The 21,592-nt window shown below is 37.6% G+C and overlaps 1 protein-coding gene across 18 annotated transcripts in view; it reads right to left on the bottom strand.

The window, feature by feature from the left end:
* TBCK (TBC1 domain containing kinase) overlaps positions 1-21,592 on the bottom strand; it is a 194,044-nt gene that overhangs the window by 82,139 nt on the left and 90,313 nt on the right. For all 18 annotated transcript variants that reach the window (XR_011436781.1, XR_011436778.1, XR_011436780.1 and 15 more), the window contains 2 exons: positions 10,096-10,132; positions 8,972-9,133 (listed from right to left, as the gene is read on the bottom strand). Coding sequence is in view for 12 of the 18 variants with exons in the window: in XM_003364530.5 (XP_003364578.1) it covers positions 8,972-9,133; positions 10,096-10,132 (199 nt within the window). In the remaining 6 variants the exon portion in view is untranslated. The remainder of the gene's footprint in view (positions 1-8,971; positions 9,134-10,095; positions 10,133-21,592) is intronic.

Genomic DNA, 21,592 nt, shown 5'->3' with positions numbered 1-21,592 from the left:
CCAGGAATATATGGATAGAATGTTACTACTAGATAAAGAGGATTCCAGAACACACGAAATCTGCAGTGAGACGGCAACTTACTAAGATTTTACAGGTGCTAAAGAGAAACAGTATCTGAAAGTTCTCTGAGGACTTTGTTGTGTAAATTATTTTGGTAAAGATCTAAATTCACTAGGTACTCTTTCACCATATTCTTGAACTCGTCCCAGGCCAGCTGCTCTCTTTGCTTAGAAGTGTAACATTTTAGAAGTGTCCAATCCATTCTCCACACTACTCTCAGAATCATTTTCCTAAAATATAAATCTGATCATGTCATTTTTCTGCTTAGACTTTCCAATCGCATATAGAATAAAGTTCAAATTTCTCAGCATGGCATGCAAGGTGCCCATATTCAGGCCTCTATCCACCAGTATTTATCACCCCCATCAGCACTGTTACCCCAGCCCACCAGCTCCAGCATCTCTCTCCCATCCTGCCCTCCAGTCAGTCTGTTAGGGTCCTTCGTACACCAAGATGGTCATGCAGTTGCACATCTCTGTCTCATCCTTATGCTATTTCTAAGGCCTCCAGTGCTTTCTCCTCATCCCCCTACATGGCTGGTACTGTGTCTTACCTTTATGGTCCCAGGACATAGCACTGCGTCTGGCATGTAACTGCATTTATTAAACATGCTGAATGAATAAACTGACTTATTTTAAGGTCATCCACTTCAGTTGCTTCACAGCTCAAAAACACTCCAGCAGAATTGGTGAGTCTCAGTGATAAATACGGTCAAACGTTTGCCCAAGAGTAAGTCTACTCCTGCCTTGCCTTTTTGTTCTAAATCCGGTATTGTTCATAAGCCCACATTTATTGGAGTTCAGCCTTACTGACACCACTATTAATGTGTGTGATATTTTTGGATGATTTGTCCTTGTTATGTGCTCCTTTTCATATTCTTAGTTCAATTCATGCTTCAAACATCATGAAGATCACAAAAAATCCCTTTGCGTTTCCAGCAGGGAGAGTGGGAAAGCAGCCATTTAAAAATATGCCCAGAGATTGTGTTCTCCTTAACAAGGCCTGCCCTCCAGGGAAACTACTTTACCTGAGCCTAAGTGACTGGGGGAAGGGAAACACTCAAGTCCAGCCCACTCTAGCCTTCCTGTCTCACTGAACTGAACCGGGGCAGGCACTAGCAAGCATTTGCAAAGGTCACGGCGCAGGGGCACAGGACTGAGACCTAAGGACAGGAATACAGAACACTTTCCCTTCCCTACAGTTTTCCTTTACATCAGTAGGGCTCCCATACAAAGGGGAATACAACTGAAAGAACTGCACATCTCAGACCTTACTTAAGAAGGAGTCTCTAGGGAAACCCAAAGATAACAGGGGAGACAAAAGCAAGGATATCAGAGAAAATTTTAGTCTCTGACTAATCTTCAAATTATACTTGTCATTTTGTCACCCCAAATCTCCAATAGTGCCTTAGCTTCTCAAGCTAGGTGCCCCATAAACACCTGCGACACAGATCTAAAACTTTACTCTCTCTCTTTCCTAGCAGCATGCCCCTCACCCATTCCCTGACTTGCTCCCACCTCCTACCTCAGTTAAGGTACAGGAACACATCCACACGCCTAACATCCCACTGGAATCCAAATCCTGATTCTACAGAGCAGTTCTCAGAAGGAAGTTAAACTCCCTCACTGAATTAAAGAACTAGTGGACGAGCCAATCAAGTAACTTATTGGAAGCAGGAGGTAATAGGATAACACAAGTTAGAAGTGTCAGCCATAGTTACAGGGTACCATTGGATCATCTTTAAATAATTATGTGTGAATGCTCTGGGTGAGTACAAAGAAATGAGAAACTGTAATAAAATTAATTATTAATCATACATACACACACACACACACACACACACACACACTCCTAGTAGGAAGTCAGTACATGTTTGTTGAATGAATGAATGAACATATTTTAAAAACACAATCTTGGTTATGTAGTGGAGGGGGAAAAGGATGGTACAATATCTTACTGGGTTCCTACTTTCACTCAGCCATTCAAATGCATGACACGTGCATGCAATTACTGGCACATTTTGCTAAGCATCTATCATCTCTGCTGCTTAACGTCTACAATGAAGTGAGAAATAAATAGGAAATGCAATAAGCATTCTGATATATGGATACTTACACTGTTTTCTATTCTTAACATAATTGTCTTTATGCAGCTGAGTAAGTAGCTACTATGATGCAAAGTACTGGTGTTGATAACAGCACACAGCACACTTCAGAGAAAAGAACAATGTGGCAGCTTGGAAGATTTCATACCAGGTCAGCGGCAGCCATCATTTTCTCTTTGTCTTTTACACTTAGAAGGGAATCAGAAACAAACCAGGAGTCTGATTTTTTTTGGCAACTAACCAAACCTTGTGCTCAAGTTCAATAAGCATTTTTCATATGGTTGATAAATGTTTGTACGGAAGGATTGAAATGGTTTGAATTTTTCAAAGTAATTGAATGTACTTTCTTGTATTAAAAGTTAGAAAATTGTAGTTATTTCCTCTATGTTACATAAGACTGAATAAACAGCCTATGAGCACCATGGCAAATCATTCCTCTTCTTTTCTCTAATCTGGTCTACTAGTTGTTATTTTTATTTGTTTGACTCAGCACACTCCCTGCAGACTTCAAGGGGACATGTAGTAAGAAGCTACCTTCCATTCTATGGAAGACCATCATTTAAGGCAGGCAGCAGATCAGGTTACTTTCATTTTTGTATAGACACATAAGGCTAGGTAGAGGGGGGAAGAAAACAGGTCCCATGAGTATTATTACATTATTAAACTACAAAACACGCATGGAGCAATGGATGTTAAACGTCACTTGTAAGTATGATATATTTTGGTCCTTACATTCTTACCTATCCATCAGCAGTATACTTGGGGAAATTTTAAACACAGTTTCTAACTTTTAAAGGTCTCTGAGGTTGATTACTTTTAATATACTTTAAGAGTGAAAAACGTCCTTCTTTAAGTGTTCTGCAAACCCAAGGCACATATAAATACTCAAGGGTAAAACAAATTTCATCATTGGTGTTTTGGAACAAAATATGTTCAATAACTGATCTAAACTATAATTTTTGGACTGCTCAAAAAATTGAGAGAGCAGAAACCTCTCAATCATAAAACAAGCAGCTCTCCTCTAGAGAAGAGCCTTCCCACAGACTCCTGACAGCTTGGGATCAGGTTTAACATGCATTAGTGCTACAATCTACTCTCTATTTTCAAGGTAAGCAGAACATTCTGATCAACCCTGACCTTCTTTTTCATTACAGTTCCCAACACACAAGAAGCCTTTCTGTTAACTTTATGAGCTACGTACATTTTGCAAAATTAGTGGTATGCTTCAAGATCAACAACTAGATCAGTGTTAAGAGAATTCTTCCAGTTCATAGAATCACCTCAGAATTTGAGTCTTTACCAGTCATTCTACAGGCTTTGCGTTTTTCATGAACATTTATTTTCAGTTTGGAAGTCATGTATTCTAACATCTGTTCAAATTTTCCCCCTTTCCATAAAATAATGCAGTATTTTCCCCACAAACAAGGCTGATATAACCTAATGAGATTTTGAAAACAAATTTCCACAACTTTTATTTCTGTGACTATGCAATCATGTTAATAAAAACAAACTATTCTTTCATCTACCTTTAACCTATTTTAAACTTGTAAGAATTTAATATTCCACCTAAATCTCAATGTTAATATGTAATTTTTATGGGTGTGGTGGGGGAGAGGAGGACCATAACTAAAATCCCCATATTTAATTTCCACTGTGATTGTCCTTTTGCAATTCCATGAAGATGGAATTAGCAATAGACATGCATTAACATCATGTAGCTGCAAGCAGAAAATTATTAATGGAATAATATTAAGTGAATAATTAATGGGTTCTCAGCTTCAGGTAAAGTGGTGCTAAATCTGACAGGGCTGACGATACAGAACCTCACTGAACAACTGTGTACTGCCACTGCTCCACTCCTTCATAAATCTGCTCTCCATCCTGTATCTGGCTACAAGCCAGAAAGAAGGAATTATAGATAACTATTGGGAGCACTTATGTTAAGAATCTTCTGCTTTGCTCATGACAGAGCTCCCTGAAAGGAATGCAGAGACCAGAATGCTCAACAAATATCCATATAGCATTTGTATTTTGGTACCTGACGTTATTTTCGATGACACTTTTTACTCTTTCAAAAACAATGAAAAGAAAGAAAATATCTCTATGAATATATTTCTAAAATATCCCTGATGTGCCTGCAAGACCCTGCAGGATTACCCTTTGTCCACCTCTCCATTCTCTTTTCTAGTCACTTTCCCTTTTGCTTTAAGTACACTCCAATTCCTTGAGTTGTTTGGGGTTTTGAGTATTTTCTTCCTCTGTCTAGAAGATTCCCCTCTCTTTCTACTTCCCACTGCCCAATGTCACTTAATTAATTTCAGACATTACCTTAAACATCACTTACTTAAGGAAGGTTTCTGTAATCTCCCAGTCTTGGTAGCATCCCTGTTATAAATTCCTACTGCTGCCTGTAGCACTCATCATCATTATATTGATCTAATAAAGGAGTCACAAATTAGTGGCATACTGACTACAAGCATTATACTTGGCTCAAATTTTATAGTTTTTAAAAATTTGAGCCACTGTTTACAAATGGAAGATTACATATAAATATTACGGTAACCTTATTTCATTTATATTTATCCCTAAATGAAAGCAGGAAAACGTTCATGGAAAACCCAGACCACTTCTCACTGCCCTTCTTTCTCCCTTTCCCACCCCAGGGATCATCCAAAGTACCTTAAAATCTATGAAATTTCACAAATTGAATTGCATTCTCTCCTTACTTTCTCATCTTCATCAATATCCAATTCCATCTTGGGGATGAACAGGAAAATAATGAGCCTTGCCTTTAGAGTTTGCATATTTTAGTACTTTGCTCTATTTCTTAGTTTTTATAACTTGACTCATTTTGTTTCAGTCTCAACATATTTGGATGTTATTTGAAAAAAATGGCCTGGATTTCTTATCATAGATCTTAGGCAACCTGGCACATAACTATGTTACTAAAAAAATGTACTGGTTTCATGAAATATTCCACGTTATGCTTATAATGAGAACCTGCATTACAAAAGTGCTTTAAGTGAGAATAGATAAGTACCTTTCCTAGCTACTTAAGGCACTAATACAATATTTTGGGGAACTAGTGGAGTGCTACATAACAGTGAGATGCTACCAGTATTTTTCAGTATGTGTTGAAAATGAATCCTATTGTAAAATACGTAGGTAATACCGAAATGAAATCTTCTAAAATTTTATTTAAAACTTTTACTTCCAATTAAGCTTCTGTAATAAAACATACATCACACAATTAAGATTTTTCAGCCAAATGCTAATTTCTTCCTGCAAACAGGATTTGAAACTTTTCGTATGCTTAAGTCTCTTCAGTATACTCAGTATTTCCTTCTAAAATAGTTTATACATACATATTTCTTGCTCTTAATGTTAGAGTAACTATTTTACTTTAACTACATTAATTTACTACACTAAATTAAGTGTTCTTCCACACAGATTTCACAGTTTTTTTCTACACGTTCTCTAAGATAAAGGTCTTTTCTGCTTCTAAATATTCCTATCTTCGAAGATGCTCAAGCATACAAAGATACGCATTCTAAGAAATTTATTTCAGCCATACAAAATGACATAAATACGCTGAATTAATTTTCAACTGTACAAAGAAAATATACCAACAAAACAAAAAAGCATGTAAACATCTCCGCTATTACAAATCCACTCTAAAATCATTACCATTTTGGTTTTATTCAGATTATCTTATTCATCTTGAAAACTGCTTGGATGTATCCTCAAAAAAAATTTGTTTTAAATCAGCCAGATGGACACTACAGCAGAATAATATTGGAGAGAGCAGGTGGAAGGCTGACAGACTTCATCCTGTAATTGGGCTGAAAGAGCGGTAACCATGGAAACTGTTCTCTTAACCCCAGTGGCCAACAGACCTTATTGAATGGCACTAAGGCAACCCCACCGTTTGTTCCAAAATATCTTGCCACTATTTTGAGATTGTTTGAGAACTGCCAGATGCACCAATCTACCATTATTTCCTGGAGTACGAAAATGACTCACACACCAATACATGTCAAGGACTTTGAGCACCACTCGTACTTCCTCGGAATGTAACATCACACTGTATTATCTACTGCAAGTGAACAGAAATGGGAAAAATTTTGGGCAAAAACAATAATGCCTTTCTGCTGTCTTGTCTCTTCAAGAATCAAAGGGTTAGTATAAGGTGAAGAAGAGGAGAAAGAAAGAAGAAGGAACTTACAAGCCTGAATGTTACACATTCTTTGCATATTTAAAATATTAAATATGACATGTACTTTAAAAAAGCAGTTACGCATACTTGGTACCAGGTTTTGTATCAGGTGCCCTATGCATATTATCTTTAGTGCTCACCATACCACTAAAGCAGCTATTATTATCTCCATTTTACTGAAACTTTCATAATGTTTAGGATTCTCTTTCCAGTGAGATGAAAAACTTGCCCGCATTCACACAGCCACTGTGTGCCGGAGCTGGGATATGAACTCCTATCTGCCTCATTCTGCAGGCCCCTCGTGCAGCAGCAGAGCCACACCAGAAGTCTCCCAATTCACACAGGCAGTGATGGCGGAGCTCACTTAGAAATGGCGCCTAGTGTGTCTGTGCGTGTATCCATCTGAATTCACTTTTTAGGACTTTTCATGACCACTTTCCAATATCTTTAAGCATCAAGTACAGTTAGGGGACTCAACATGACAAAAAAAGATATCTGTTTAGATCTGTTTAAGAAAGACATCCCAAATATGTGCACTGAAATTACAAATAAAACAAATGCAGGTGTAGTTAGGGCAAAGTCTGCATTTACATCCTTTCTTCTTTTTTTTTTTTTTCCAGTGAGAGTTTTCCTATAAACTTTTTTCTTCACCAACAGTTATCAAATACAGTGACCAAGCAAGTGATGAGCCAGAATAATGACACTGAGGATCAAGGCAACTTCCATCAACAGACGGCACCCTACTTCAAAAGTTTACCTTTTCAAGAGTCAGTTCTAACAAACATGTACTCTTACTTTGTGATTTCAGAAAAAATTTTAACAATAAGCAGAGTTACTACTAATCTGTTTATACAAAACAGATTCCATCCCCAGTGTTTCACTGGCATATTTATATATGAAATTGGAATAGCATTAACTTCGCTTGACTTGAAAATGCAAAAATGCACAATCAGCATTCCTAATATATATTTTTTTAGAACATACCAAGAAAATTCCTTTTTTTTTTTTGAGAAAGAGTAACCCTGAGCTAACATCCACCACGAATCCTCCTCTTTTTGCTGAGGAAGACTGGCCCTGAGCTAACACCTGTGCCCATCTTCCTCTACTTTATATGTGGGACACCTGCCACAACACGGCTTGACAAGCGGTGCATAGGTCCATGCCTGGAATCTGAAGCAGCGAAGCCCGGGCCACTGAAGCGGAATGTGCGAACTTAACTGGTGCACCACTAGGCCGGGCCCAGCCCCCCCGCAAAATTCTTTTAATTCTAATCAATCATCCTCTGTTTACTTTGGCGAGTATGACAGGAAAACATCTGTGGGTACAGACGGTATTCCTAGTTTGTGAAACTAGCTTATTTGTTACTGTTCAACACCAAAAGGCAAAAAAAAAAAAGGACAGATAACTTGATCTTCATAAAGAATCTCCTAGAAAAAAATAATATAAGAACTAAACTACTATTAGGTCATATAAGAAGTAATTTATTTTAATTAAAGTTTGATAAATTAGAAAGCTGATGGTGATATTTTTAATTTTGGGGGAAGGGGAAAGAAGAAGTTTTAAATAAATTGAAGCATTTTTGTTATTATTTCCCCAAAACGCATGAAGATTTTCGACAGAGAGCTGGTGCAGTGCCGGGAGCAGATCACCCGCTAACATAAAAGTCAGGCCTTCCTCCAGAGAGCGCTTCACAAACACACAATCTTAAGGAACCTCTCTCTCTTTGGTTTTCAGGCAAATTTATCTCGTGGATAATTTTAAGTATGTTTATCATCAGCAGTCACGTGCGCCTGCTGGAAAACCTGGAGAACAGCGATACACTCAGCAGAAGGTTGGAGCCGATGAAATGCTGTCTGAAGAAAGCAGAATTTTTCTACCGGAAAACCATTTCGGTTTCTGCAAAAATGTAGTTTAGTTTTCTTCTCTCACAGATTGTTACATCCTACGTGACCACGTTACTTTCATCTTTTCAACCACAGCATCAAAGCTTGGACCACCATTGCATTCCATATTCCTACACTTGAGCATTCAGCTCCTAGATTTACAAACTCCTCACCTGAGGATACAATATGTAGCTTAATATGTAGCTATCCCGCATTGTATGACATCGAATTTCCCCGCAGTGTGACTTGCCCTCCTAAGCAGACAGTGTTTCCTTTCTTCTAACTGCCAAATTTGTAGCAAGCAGCTATGGATGGGAGAGAGCAGAGTTCCATGTGAATTGCACCTTTGTACAAACATAGCATCTCAAACACCTTCCCAATGGCCTTTATTTACTCCCTATCAACTGAGGGTAAACAGGCCTGTCCTAAGCAAAAAGGCAAATATGTCATTCCCCCAGTTTTTTTCCCTTTTGGTGGCATCACTGACATGAAAGTAAGCCACAGTGAGCTACGATGAGCCAGTTTTGTATCTACAATGCTGGGCCACAGAAGAGGCAGTGTAAGAGAGAGAATCCGGAGAAGCATGATGAGGCTCAAGCAGAAGAGATTCTGAAGGCGTGGGTGATTATTTTTGCAAATCGCTATAAGAATGCCTCATTATCTTATAATTAAATATGACTTAGTGATTCCATCTATTTATATTATACCTGGTAAATCAGAGAAGAGAAGAATGCACTCATTAAAGCCATTAGCCAAAAGCCGGTCCCGTAGCTGCTGAAGAATTGCTACTCCAATACAGAAGGGGAAAGAGGAATTCCCCAGTAGTAAGGTATCCCAGAGGTGGAAAATTTTGTGCAGTGGAAATACATCTGTAAACAAAATAGGAATTAATTAAAATAAAAAACAAAAGAAGAAAAATTAAAACAATAACAAGCTACTTTACTAGACATGACAATTACCTTATGATCAAAGTAAAACTTTTTATAAAATGTTTACCTGGCTTTGTACATTTATTGCTTCCTAAGGCATCTTAAAAACTGAAAATCAGATTGCTCAAATAGACGACATTTTCTAACCTCCATTATCAATTTGGTATAGCTATTCCATTCAGTATATTCCTTCTTAGAATTTTCCAGTTACATTATTCTCACAAGCTGACTTACCCAGATGAACTGTAGTATTGCTTTAGATTCAGTATTGTTACACTTCTATGACATACTCTCAATAATTGCTTTATTAGATTCCTATCAAAAAATCCGATTAGCAATTTTCTGTTTTTTGAAATTTCTTCTTTTAATTTAACAATACTGTGGATCTCTGCAGGCCAAGGCATATAGATCTACTTCAAATATTGTACTCCATTTATTATATGTACATATTTAAGTAGGATGTCCAGTGGATTAATATTTGTAACTGATTAAAGCATTACACATTCACATAATCTGCTTAACTTCTAGAGGAATTCCAGTTTAGGAAACAAAGTATTAGTTATTAAAGAATCTCTAAAAATTGTTTGATTTGGGTGTAAAAGTTGCCTTCCAAAGCTTTACATAAATACTACAGTTAATGTTAATTTCTTTTTCAATAGAGGACAGAGATTTTATGATGTCACGACATGTGAAAAGGGTTTTCATCCTATACAACACTCTTTTTGATATTCAGCAATCAGAAAATTGAAATTTTTTCTACCCAAATCCATTACATTAGTATTACATAAAGATGTTTACACAATTAAATCTACTTAATATGACTGCAACTATAAAATACAGGGGAAGAATGGAGCTGTCCTTTGCTAACATAATATTGAAAGAAAAGAGAAAATGATACTTACGAGTAAACATGGTGAGAAACCAAGGGATGGCATACAGCTATCAGCAGAAAAAGAGAGGGGTGTGGGGGATGGATAAAGAGGAAATAAAAGATAATTAGAATGATTAACAATAAACTAAATGGTAAAACACTCCATGTTTTAATCTACTTCACTGACTAAAATAAAAGGGAATGTAGATAATTATAATTATCACAAATGCTCTATTAAATAATGATGCCTATTTGCACAAATGATGCCACAAATGATGCACATAACCCTTCTGCCAAGGATTATTCCAGAGGATGTCTTCATTTCATGAAAGGACACACTCAAGACAATGGCTAACCCAAAATAATAGTAGCAAGCTAATTCCAAGGGCGTACAGCTAACATGCCAACAAAGGAGGTAAAACAGAGTCACAGAAAAAAATATCCAGGGATCCAAAGAAGGCAGACAAACAGGAAAAAGAGAACAAAGAACTCATGGGACAACCAGGATAAAAACAGCAAAATGGGAGATGTATAGGCCACCAGATCAATAATGACTCGTCACTGGTTCTTGTGATCATTCATTTTGTGTGTCACCTTGACCCGCCTAAGTGCCCAGATATTTAGTTAAACACGATTCTGGGTGTGTCTGTGAGCGTGTCCTGGATGAGCTCAACATGTGAATCAGTAGACTGGGTAAACAAGATTGCCGTCCCAAACGTGAGAGGGCCTCATGTGATTTGAGGGAGGTCTGAACAGAACAAAAGGCGGGGTGAGGGAGAACGCATCCTCTGCCTGACTGACAGGATTCAGCAGTGAAGAAAGCATAGTTCCAGCCTGAAAGGAGCTTACAGTTCATTAAGAGCAGTAGAAGCTCACTAAATATTCCCTCAATCCACTCCAATTAGGTTCTTGACTCCACCTCACCACCAAGACTGCTCTCATCTGGGTCACCAAAGATTTCCATGTTGCTAAATCTAACGGCCAATTCTCATTCTCCATCTTTCTTTACCAATCAGCAGGGTTTGACACAGCTGACTAATCTCACCTCTTCCACCCACTGGCCTGACTTCCAAGACACGACCTTCACCTAGTTTTCGTCTTACCTTGCTGCTCCTCCTCCTCCACTCCTTTCTTGGTTCCTCTTCATCTCCCTGACTTAAACCTTGCCATGTGCTACGATTAGTGCTTGGACCTTTCCTCTCTCTTATTTTTCTCCAAATGATTACATACAGTGTGAGGACTCCCATATTTACAGCTCCATCCCAGACCTCTCCCCTGAATTCCAGACTTGTATGCCCAAATCCCTACTTGGCATTTCCACTTGTATGCCTAACATGTCCCAAACCGAGCTCCTGAGACTTCTTCCAAAATCTGTGCCTCCAAGTATAGTCTTCCAAATCTCAGCTAAGAGCAACTTTATTCTTCCAATCGCTCAAATAAAGAATTCTGGATTCATTAACAACTGTCTCTCTCACATTGTACATTTATCCCCAGCAATCCTGCTGGTTCTATCTTCAAAATATACTCAGAACATGAAAACTTCTCACCAACTCTACTGCTAATTTCCTAATTAAAGCCACCATCATCTCTCGCCTAGATTATTACAACAGCCCATGACCAGTCTTCGAGATTCCATCCTTGTCCCTCCTAGGGCTTCTCTTACCATAGCAGCCAGAATGACCTTGTGAAAACTTTTAGATCAGAACATGTCACTCCTCTGCTCAATAGCATCCAGTGGCTTTCCACCTGACAATCAAAGCTAACGTCCTAACTATGAGCTATAAGGCTCTAACCTGGCCCCCAAGTGCCCCTCTGACTTGTCTCCTTGCTGCCTGTGCTCCAGGCACACAGTCTCCTGGCTGCTCCATCACTATCCCTGGCATACTTACACTCCGGGGCTGCAGCACTTGCTGCTGCTTCTGCTTGGATCGCTCTTTCCCTCAGCTCCTTAGGGCATTTATTCAAAACTCACCTTTTCTGTGAGGCTTTCCCTGGCTACCTGATTTAAAATTCAATTCCTTGGCCAGCCCAGTGGTGCAGTGGTTAAGTTCGCACGTTCCACTTTGGTGGCCCAGGGTTTCCCGGTTCAGGTCCTGGGTGTGGACATGGCACCACCTGGCAAGCCATGCTGTGGTAGGCATGCTACATATAAAGTGGAGGAAGATGGGCACGGATGTCAGCTCAGGGCCAGTCTTCCTCAGCAACAAGAGGAGGATTGGCAGCAGATGTTAGCTCAGGGCTAATCTTCCTCAAAAAGAAAAAAAAAATCAATTCCTCCTTCACCTGAGCACTTACCTCCACGTCCCTGCTGCAGTTTTGTGGGGTTTTTTCCCCTTTAGCACTTACGACTACCTAACCAACCAGTATCACATAGCATAGTTATCTTCTCTATGGTTTACCCCCACTGAAATAAGTTCGATGAGGGTAGAGATTTGTCTGTTTTGTTTCACTGATGCACCCAGGGCTTGGGAAAATGCCTGGCACATAGCACATAATTAAAAGATCCAAATAGTCACGAGATTTATGCACCTTTTGAGAAGTTTTCGATAAATATGAAATAATGAGAAAACTAGTTAGTCTTTTAAACTTGAAATCTTAAATTATATAACTATACTTTGACAATAATTATGAAAAAAGTTACTACAAATAAGTGAAATGAGGCATATTCTAATGATATTTGAAAAGTAATAATTAATTCAAGTTGAATAAATTTCTTTAATACAACATAAAACAACTCCTAGGTACTCACCAGCACTAGTCACCTCTTACCAAATAAATTCAGGTAAATAAATAGGCAATGTATTCTGTGAAAGTGTAAAGCCTATTATCTATTCTTTATATTTCTTCATTTAAAAATTTTAACTATTTTCATCTTAGATAATTTCTTAGGATACTGGTACATCTTGGTAATACAGTCTGATACACAAAAAAGGCAGTAAAATAAGATAATTTTAAATAGTAGGCTTTAATTTAAAAAATAGCAATTAAATAATGAAATGTTTTGTTACAATATATAAAAACATATATAATCAGTCTTATTAAGTTAGAAATATTATTAGCTATTTCCTGATTTAAAGTGGGAAACTGAAACCCAACGAAAAGCAATCATGCATGCTTTAGCTATTTTCCCCAGATCATGAAGTTGTGTATGTTTGATTTGGCCAGGGTCTTGTCTACTAAGAGTCCACTGAGTAAATGCTGCCCCCTAGCAATAGCAAGAGAGAATAGTGACATTTAACATTTCATGAGGTGTTTTCATAAGGTCTGGTAATGTCAAAATTAGAACTGTTAATAGGAAAAACAGGATGCGGGCTCATTAACTTGATTTTGAAGAGCAGAAAATTATGCCTCAAAAACTTGTAAATGCATAAAAATGAAAAAGACTAAAAAAGGAACTATTATAAACTCTAGATGAATCTTTTGTCAATGAACTTTTTATTTGTAAACATTGCATGTTCTCTCCCTAATTTCAATTAACAGTACTTAAGAATATTTCAAACATTCTTACATAAAATCATTTTCTTCTACTTTCCAAATTCTACAAGATCCTTTGTCTATATCTGAGTTACTCTTGTCCTTTTAGCTATATACAGCACCACATGGCTTGATACAAAAGAAAATTCTCAAAAATCAAGAAAACATTCCATAGAAGATATGTATTGTTCCACTGTGCCACTCATTTTCAAAAGAGCATTGTTTTCCACAATGAAGGCGGATGATGGCTTCATAAGTCAGGGTAAGTTCGGTGGATGGGAAAGGGTCTCACACAAACAAACAAATACACAGTCCAGGCAGAAGCAGCACCGAACAGCTCTCCTCTACTGAACAGTACTCTCGGTCTTGCGGCTTTTCAGAATCTGGGGAAAAGAGCCTCAAGTACAAAACCTGCCTTCATTTCCACAACCATCAATACGGGGACAATACTTACGAGGTGAGAACTATAAATCCATAAGATAACAGTGATTTCTAGAGTAACTCTTTAGAATATTTTATTTTTTTTTAAAGATTTTATTTTTTCCTTTTTCTCCCCAAAGTCCCCCAGTACATAGTTGTATAGTTTTAGTTGTGGATCCTTCTAGTTGTGGGATGTGGGATGCCGCCTCAGCATGGCTTGATGAGCAGTGCGATGTCCGCACCCAGGATGCGAACCAACCAAACACTGGGCTGCCTGGAGGGGAGCGCGCGAACTTAACCGCTCGGCCACGGGGCCGGCCCCTCTTTAGAATATTTTAAATACAAAAAAAAGTTCTGTTCTGAAATTTTTGTGAACCAGTAAGCTTGAAGCAAAAGATTGTCGCTAAAATTAAGCGAGCAATATTCCTGCATTCTTATATATGAAAACTGTTATGCCAGGTGCTGCGGCAGATACAAAGAAACATGAACACTTGATTGACACATACAAACAGAGAGGTAAAACAAAGCAGTGCGGAACATAGTGCCTGGCACATCGTTGACTGCACTGAATAATACCATCTCGACTCTTGCCAGGATGTAAGTCAAGCTTCCTGAACCTGAATTTCCAGGATACACATCCCTGTTTTCTACCATCAGAAAATTTCACCTACATCTAAATGATCTGGCATTCTCTGACACATCGTTGATGGTAGAACCCCCACTGGGCTCCACTGATAATGCAAGCTTTTTTTTTTAACTACCCTGGTAATGTGGCTTGAGACTTGAAACTTCTTAGAGGATCTAAGTTTTCTTTCCTCATCGAACATGTGCTCACATTGCATCATCACCATTTTTTACAAAGCATTTTCATATATAACTTATGAGTCCTGTGGGTAGTAAGGCAGGTATTATCTATTTTTCCTAATTTATTGATGGGCCACCTGAGGCTCGAAGTGGGTCACTATGCCCAAAGTCACAGGTATGTAAACTACAGAGCAGGCACTAGAATTCAGGACTCTGACTGATAGTCTCTTGTTCTTTACACCACACACGGACAGTGGAGTAGACAGAAACAAGTTGGGTTACAAGTATTTTTCTACATAACCTGGTAATGTTATGCTCTATATACTACACTGTGGGTAAATTACCTCCCACTCTTATTGCGAACATAATCGGAAAGTCTGTTTTGTAGTTTTAGTTTCAGATCCTTCGAGAGGAGCACATTATAGAACTTTCTGTGATGAAGGAAATGTTCCACATTTGTAAAAGAAAAACATTTAAAAAGTTCTCAAATCCTAATATCCCAAAATAATAATATATGATAAACATTACTCTTGATATATTTCTGTGCAGACATAGCTAAAATTTTAGATAAAGAGATATACTTAGAGAAAACCTGGGTCATACTACACTTGGTATTTTTATGAACATGAAACAATTTTAAATTACATTGTCAAGTATTGATTATCTATTTTGAAAGATGATAAAATTAGTACACTTATACTTTCTATCACTTCTCTGACTTCTAATACCTCAATTTTACATCAAGATTTATAACATTTACATTCTATGTCATAACATAACTAACACAATTGTTTAGTATTAGTCCAAAGCTTAAACGGATTTAATGACCCACCCTGTCCTTATACCTAGTTCCTTGAGTTCTTAGTTTTATTCAGCTCCTTTCTGCTTGGATTTCATCATCTATTATTTTATATTCTGTAAAAAAAAAAAAGCTCCTAGGGGTTGTATTCCCTAAATTCTCGCATGCTTAAGTATGCCTATATGCTACATTTACATTTGAAAGACGACTTGGCTATCATGTAATTCCTCAATCAACTTACTTTCTCTCAAAACTTTATCCACAATTCTCCATGAATGTTGCTGTGAAATCTTATCTGAAATTCTCTGTGCAGTTACTTAAGTATATTTACCCTTTTCTGTTTTATTCTGTATGATTTCCTCAGAACTACTGCTTGTCATTGACTGGGTTTACACTTTTATTCTGGTGTACGCTGTTCTAATGAGCCTATTATTAATACAGTATTTTCAGGTTTCTCTGGGCTTCACCAGTTCACTTTTCACCTCCTTTTGTTGACCTGTGATCTGTTTTTGAACTCTTTCTTCTCTTCACCAAGCTCATTTTTTAAAGTGAGATCATGTTGTCTGCTATTTCTGTGAGATAGCACAAGACTGTGCTTTCTGTTTCTGTTTTTGTAAGTGGTTCTTTATTTCTTTTCTCCTTCCTTCTCTCTCCTTCACCATTATTTCGTTACCTATCTTCGAATGAGTGCAGCTTCCTGCTAAAGAGTGTTAGTGTGGTGGAGGGCAGAGGTTGGGGAGGGAAGTGTATAACCTCCATTCAAACCTCAGTAATCTTCAGGGCAGGGTACTGGACTCACTTCTGGTTTTTGAGATTCTTTTTTGAGCAGTTCTAACTATTTGTGAGGACTGCTATTTCATTACTTTTAAAGAATAAGAAAGAATAAAGAGGGGCTGGCCTGGTGGCGCAGCGGTTAAGTGCGCACGTTCCTCGCCTCAGTGGCCTGGGGTTTGCTGGTTCGGATCCTGGGTGTGGACACGGCACCGCTTGGCAAAAAAAGCCATGCTGTGGTAGGCGTCCCACATATAAAGCAGAGGAAGATGGGCACGGATGTTAGCTCAGGGGCCAGTCTTCCTCAGCAAAAAGAGGAGGATTGGCAGTAGTTAGCTCAGCTAATCTTCCTCAAAAAAGAAAAAAGAAAGAGTAAAGAGAAAATTGATTTAGTCTTTTAAAAAAATAGATGAAAATTCATTCTATCTTACAATTATCATATGGGTCTTCGGATCCTCTTATAAATCTATGATACATTATTGAAATCTTAGTGATCTTATTTTTTATCACGAAATATTCTATTCTTTTATCAAAGTAGGAATTATTTTATCATTACTCACCAATTATTCCCAACTATGCTAAAAAAGACCAAAATAAGAAAAGAGAATGAGGGAATTGCCTAGAAAGATGGTAAAATATTAAAATAAATCATCACTATTACCATCTTTCATTCTTCCTGTTGCGTCATCTAAAGTATTATATCATCTTTCAAGAAGATCTAAAAGATGAATGAGGACACCATCATTATAGTCTGTTTTAAATTTTCAATGAACATATAGTTGAGAAATCAGAATTTTTCATTTTCCACCTTTACGAGCAAAGAGAAGAAAATTGACAGAGGATAATGTTTCACAATTATTAGACCAATCATAAGACTGGTAGTAGTATTCTAGACTCTAGTGAAATGGTAACACTGTTCATTCAAGTGAAATTTCAAACTGTGAATTCTCAGGTGATGGTATCTTAGATGAATCCTCAAACACAAGAATGAGTAACAGTGTTAGCCTTTTAATGGGAAGGACCTCATCACACAATATTTTGCAACATGAACCTGGACCATCCTATTTTGCTTCTTAAAAAGACGTGTGAGGGTAATCTTTAATTTTTTAATGATATTTCTGCACCAAAATTTTATACAATTTAAGTGGACAAACGCTAAAGGTAGGTGTGTTTACAAAGTGATTGGAAGAAAATAGCTGATTAGAAAGAAATCATTAGATTTATCATTCTAACTTGTGTTCATAAACCTAAAAATGAAAATATTTTGCAATTATGGAACAAAAAAGATAGCTGTTCTCCAACAAAGTTATGAGCCCCGTCAGTATTTTGTTTTGATAGTTGCATTTTGACCACGCAAGTACAAGAAGAACCAGAGAAAAGCTAGATCCCATTAGAGATGCATTTGAAATCTGGAATCAGTATTTACAAGATGGACATGCTTCAGGTTCATGCATGACAGATGAGCAGAAAGTTCAAGGCATGCATATTTCACATATATATATTTCAAAACAAGGAATATATGGAGTAAAACTTGGGATCTGCTATGTTTAAATCTTTAGTAAAATTTTTCTTTTTCCTTTTTTTTTGAGGAAGATTAGCCCTGAGCTAACATCTGCTGCCAATCCTCCTCTTTTTGCTGAGGAAGACTGGCCCTGAGCTAACATCCATGCCCATCTTCTTCTATTTTATATGTGGGATGCCTACCACAGAATGGCTTGATAAGTGGTGCCATGTCCGCACCCAGGATCCGAACCAGCAAACTCTGGGCCATTGAAGTGGAATGTGTGCACTTAACCGCTGTGCCACGAGGCCGGCCCCTAAATCCTTAGTAAAATTTTTAATAAAGTTATTTTTACTATGCCTGTATTCTACTTCTGCCAATCATTCAAAAAATTACTTAAACATATAAAAATAATTTAAAAGGTCCATTAGACCCATATGATAAATGGTTAATTTTCTTTCCCTTGTATACCAAAGGCTATACTAGTTACATCTTTTGCACATACTGATTTCCCTAATACTTAAAAAGGAATCAAAAAGAGTAACTGCATAAACATACCTTTCTCTATTCTAACTTGACTTACAATATTGAACTGAAAAACTATAAAGTAGAAATTAGTAATAAAATCATTGGATAATTTAATGGTTCTGAGATTCACATTATCATTTTGGGGAAGGATTAGCTATACTTCCAGAGTACTTTTCAACGATCTCACTGAGTACTAAAAAATCTTCAAAATTTTCAAACAATTAATTTTAATTTAAGTAAAAGGGTATAAAACATGCTATATAGCATTTTCTGAGAGACAGAAGAGTAGCTTAAAAATCAAGCAAACAAAAAAGGTTAATTCAAAGTGGTAAGTGGCAATCTCACCAACTCAGACAAACAAGAAAGTCTTTACTGTTAGGATTATATTTCCTCTGACAAAGTATTTGTTAACTGATGCAGCCAGATAATATATCCATTACAGCTTGTAATATAATGCCTTTCTAAGTATAAATCATATTAATATAGCCAAAGAAACAGTGCAGCATGATCAAACTCCAATCATAAGTACAACAAGAACACCAATAATGGTTAACCCCTTAACACTTACTGTGTTCCTGGAACTGGGTTGAACAGTTTAATATGTACTACCTCATTTAATTTTCACGATAACTCTCTGATTTACTGTAATCAACATCAACAGTAAGAGGACTGTGGATATGAGAAACTAACTTACAATTCAGCTAAGAATTTGAAGAGTCAGGATGAGAACTCCGGCCACCGGACACCGCTGTCTAAGTGCTTACTCTCCACACCAGCTTTCTCCAGCCGTGGTCACAGTCCCCCGGGGATCTTCAGGACGTTTTAGGGGGCCACAAATTCCAAGGTATTTTCATATCGACACTAAGATGTTTTCTGCTCTTTTTTTTACCATGTTAACATTTGTGCTAACGGTGCAAAACCACTGGTGGATGAAACTGTTGGCAACTCATCACAAACCCAGACCGCGGCCTGAAGCCTAACAGCCATATTCCTGTGAGGGAGCGGAAATCACTAATTGTGTTACGCATCCTGCTAACTGTTTCACAAGAAGACAAACTGAGGAGCGTGCATACAGCACGTGTGCCTTGTAATGAAGGACAAAGACCGTCTCGAGAGAAAGCACTTGGACAGTCATTGGAGCTTCGAGTCAACATAGCTGCTTTTTACTTGAAAGAATGACATACGAAAAATGATTTTTTTCAGGCTTGGATATTTGGCATACATTTCTCAAAAATGAATGAAGTGAGCCTGTCACTCCAAGAAAAAATTCTAGCTGTCAGGCGAAGATTAGAATTTTGGAAAACTTTTATGTGCCACTGTGAGCTTGGCAGCTTCCCAATGCTTTATGGCTTTGTGAATGAGATTCATGGTGATATTAGTGAACTGATTTTTTTCATACTGTATAATGAACTGTTTCATAGTTGGAAGATCTACATAACTTAGCAAACCCATATTTTCCAAATGACCAGTGCATGACATTACAAAATCATGCATGGATAAAAGCCATTCAAAGTACAAGATAGACGGATGGATTTGGATGTAACAGAGTACGAAAAGTTCATCGATACGGTTTTAGATTGTACACTGCCACTAAGCTTTAAGAAACTACCACAGTCTGAAACGCCGTCTGCCAACCACACATCTGTGTGAGGCCAGATTTTCTTCACATACTTCAACCAAAACAATGCATCACAATCGACTAAATTTAGGAGCAGATATAAGAATCTAGCTTTCTTCTATTAAGTAGAGATTGCAAAAATATAAAACAATACTACTCTGTTTTGGAAAACAATTATTTTTCAGAAAAATATGTTATTTTGGTTAACATGCATTGGTTTTGTTATTGCCATTTTTAAATAAATTAATACAAAAGCATTTTTTAAATGTCCCAGTAAATATTGATAGATACGACCCACATAATCTCTTTGGGATTCTAGGTAATTTTTAAAAATGTTAAGGGGTTGTGAGACCAAAAAGTTTGAGAACCGCTGCTGTATGCCATACTTCCTTTCACTTGTGTCTCAATCAGTATAAGGATAACATCAGATTGGAAAGAGGGAGGGGGGATTCAACTGAGGATTTACTAAATAGGGAAACTTGCTGAATATTTAACCTGTGTGTATCTGTTCTTAGCAAGAAGGTACTAAAATATTACTTTACCATTCCTGGTGGAATTAGTAAGTCTTGGGTTTCCAAGATTTGGGCCTTTCTGAAAGGTAATTAAGCTCTATTGTAAGAAAGAGAGCTCAATAAGCCACTTGTATTCAAGGGCCTTAAAGAGCCCTAGGTCAGCATAATGGGTTTAGGACTACTGTCAGGGACACCATAGCTGTAGCCAGACAAAAGGATACATCCTAGCACTCTAGATACGGACCAGGACAGGTTAGTGGGGACTCGTGATGGGAAATTCAAAATATGGTGCACTTTCCTAATTTACCCTGTAACCACATCTTGATAAAATCTGAAAAGCTCCTTATCAGTAGTCTCCTCTTTAATTAAAATCTAAAATTTCTTTATGTAACAATAACATCGTCAAGGCTGGGAATAAATGATGGAACAAATGAACAAACAAGCAGATGAATACGTAAATATTTCTGAGCAATCCTTTCACATTTTCTCTTAGTACAAACTCAGTTGAATATAAATTCTGAAAAAAACGGTAGTGATAAGCTTTTAGGGAGGAGCACATCAGTAGTGGTGTAAGCATCCATTTAGACTGCAGTTGGGGCAGGCCCCGTGGCTGAGTGGTTAAGTTTGTGCGCTCTGCTGCAGGTGGCCCAGTGTTTCGTTGGTTCAAATCCTGGGCGGGGACATGGCACCGCTCATTGAGCCACACTGAGGCAGTGTTCCACATGCCACAACTGGAAGGACCCACAACTAAGAAGATACAACCATGTACTGGGGGGTTTTGGGGAGAAAAAGGAAAAAAATAAAATCTTAAAAAAAAAAAAAAAAGACTGCACTCAATGACAATGGTTTGCCCTATGCTTGCTTATCACTGAACTGTTAGCTTTATCTCAGCAGTGACAGCAGGTTCAAAGGGCACATACCACTGGGATACAGGCCTTATCACTTCTCTTAATGGCCACCTGACAACTTCTGTAGTTTGCAAGCTGAATGCAATTTACGACATTTCAGAAAAATAGTTGCCTTAAGAGCGAAGAAGCATACTTTCCTGTTCTCATTTCAAGGGCTGGTATATTTTCAGAAGCAGAAACACACCAAGAGAAA

Source organism: Equus caballus, chromosome 2 (genome assembly GCF_041296265.1).
Source record: "Equus caballus isolate H_3958 breed thoroughbred chromosome 2, TB-T2T, whole genome shotgun sequence".
Taxonomy (NCBI): Eukaryota; Metazoa; Chordata; class Mammalia; order Perissodactyla; family Equidae; genus Equus; species Equus caballus.
This window is presented reverse-complemented; position numbering and strand designations above follow the sequence as displayed.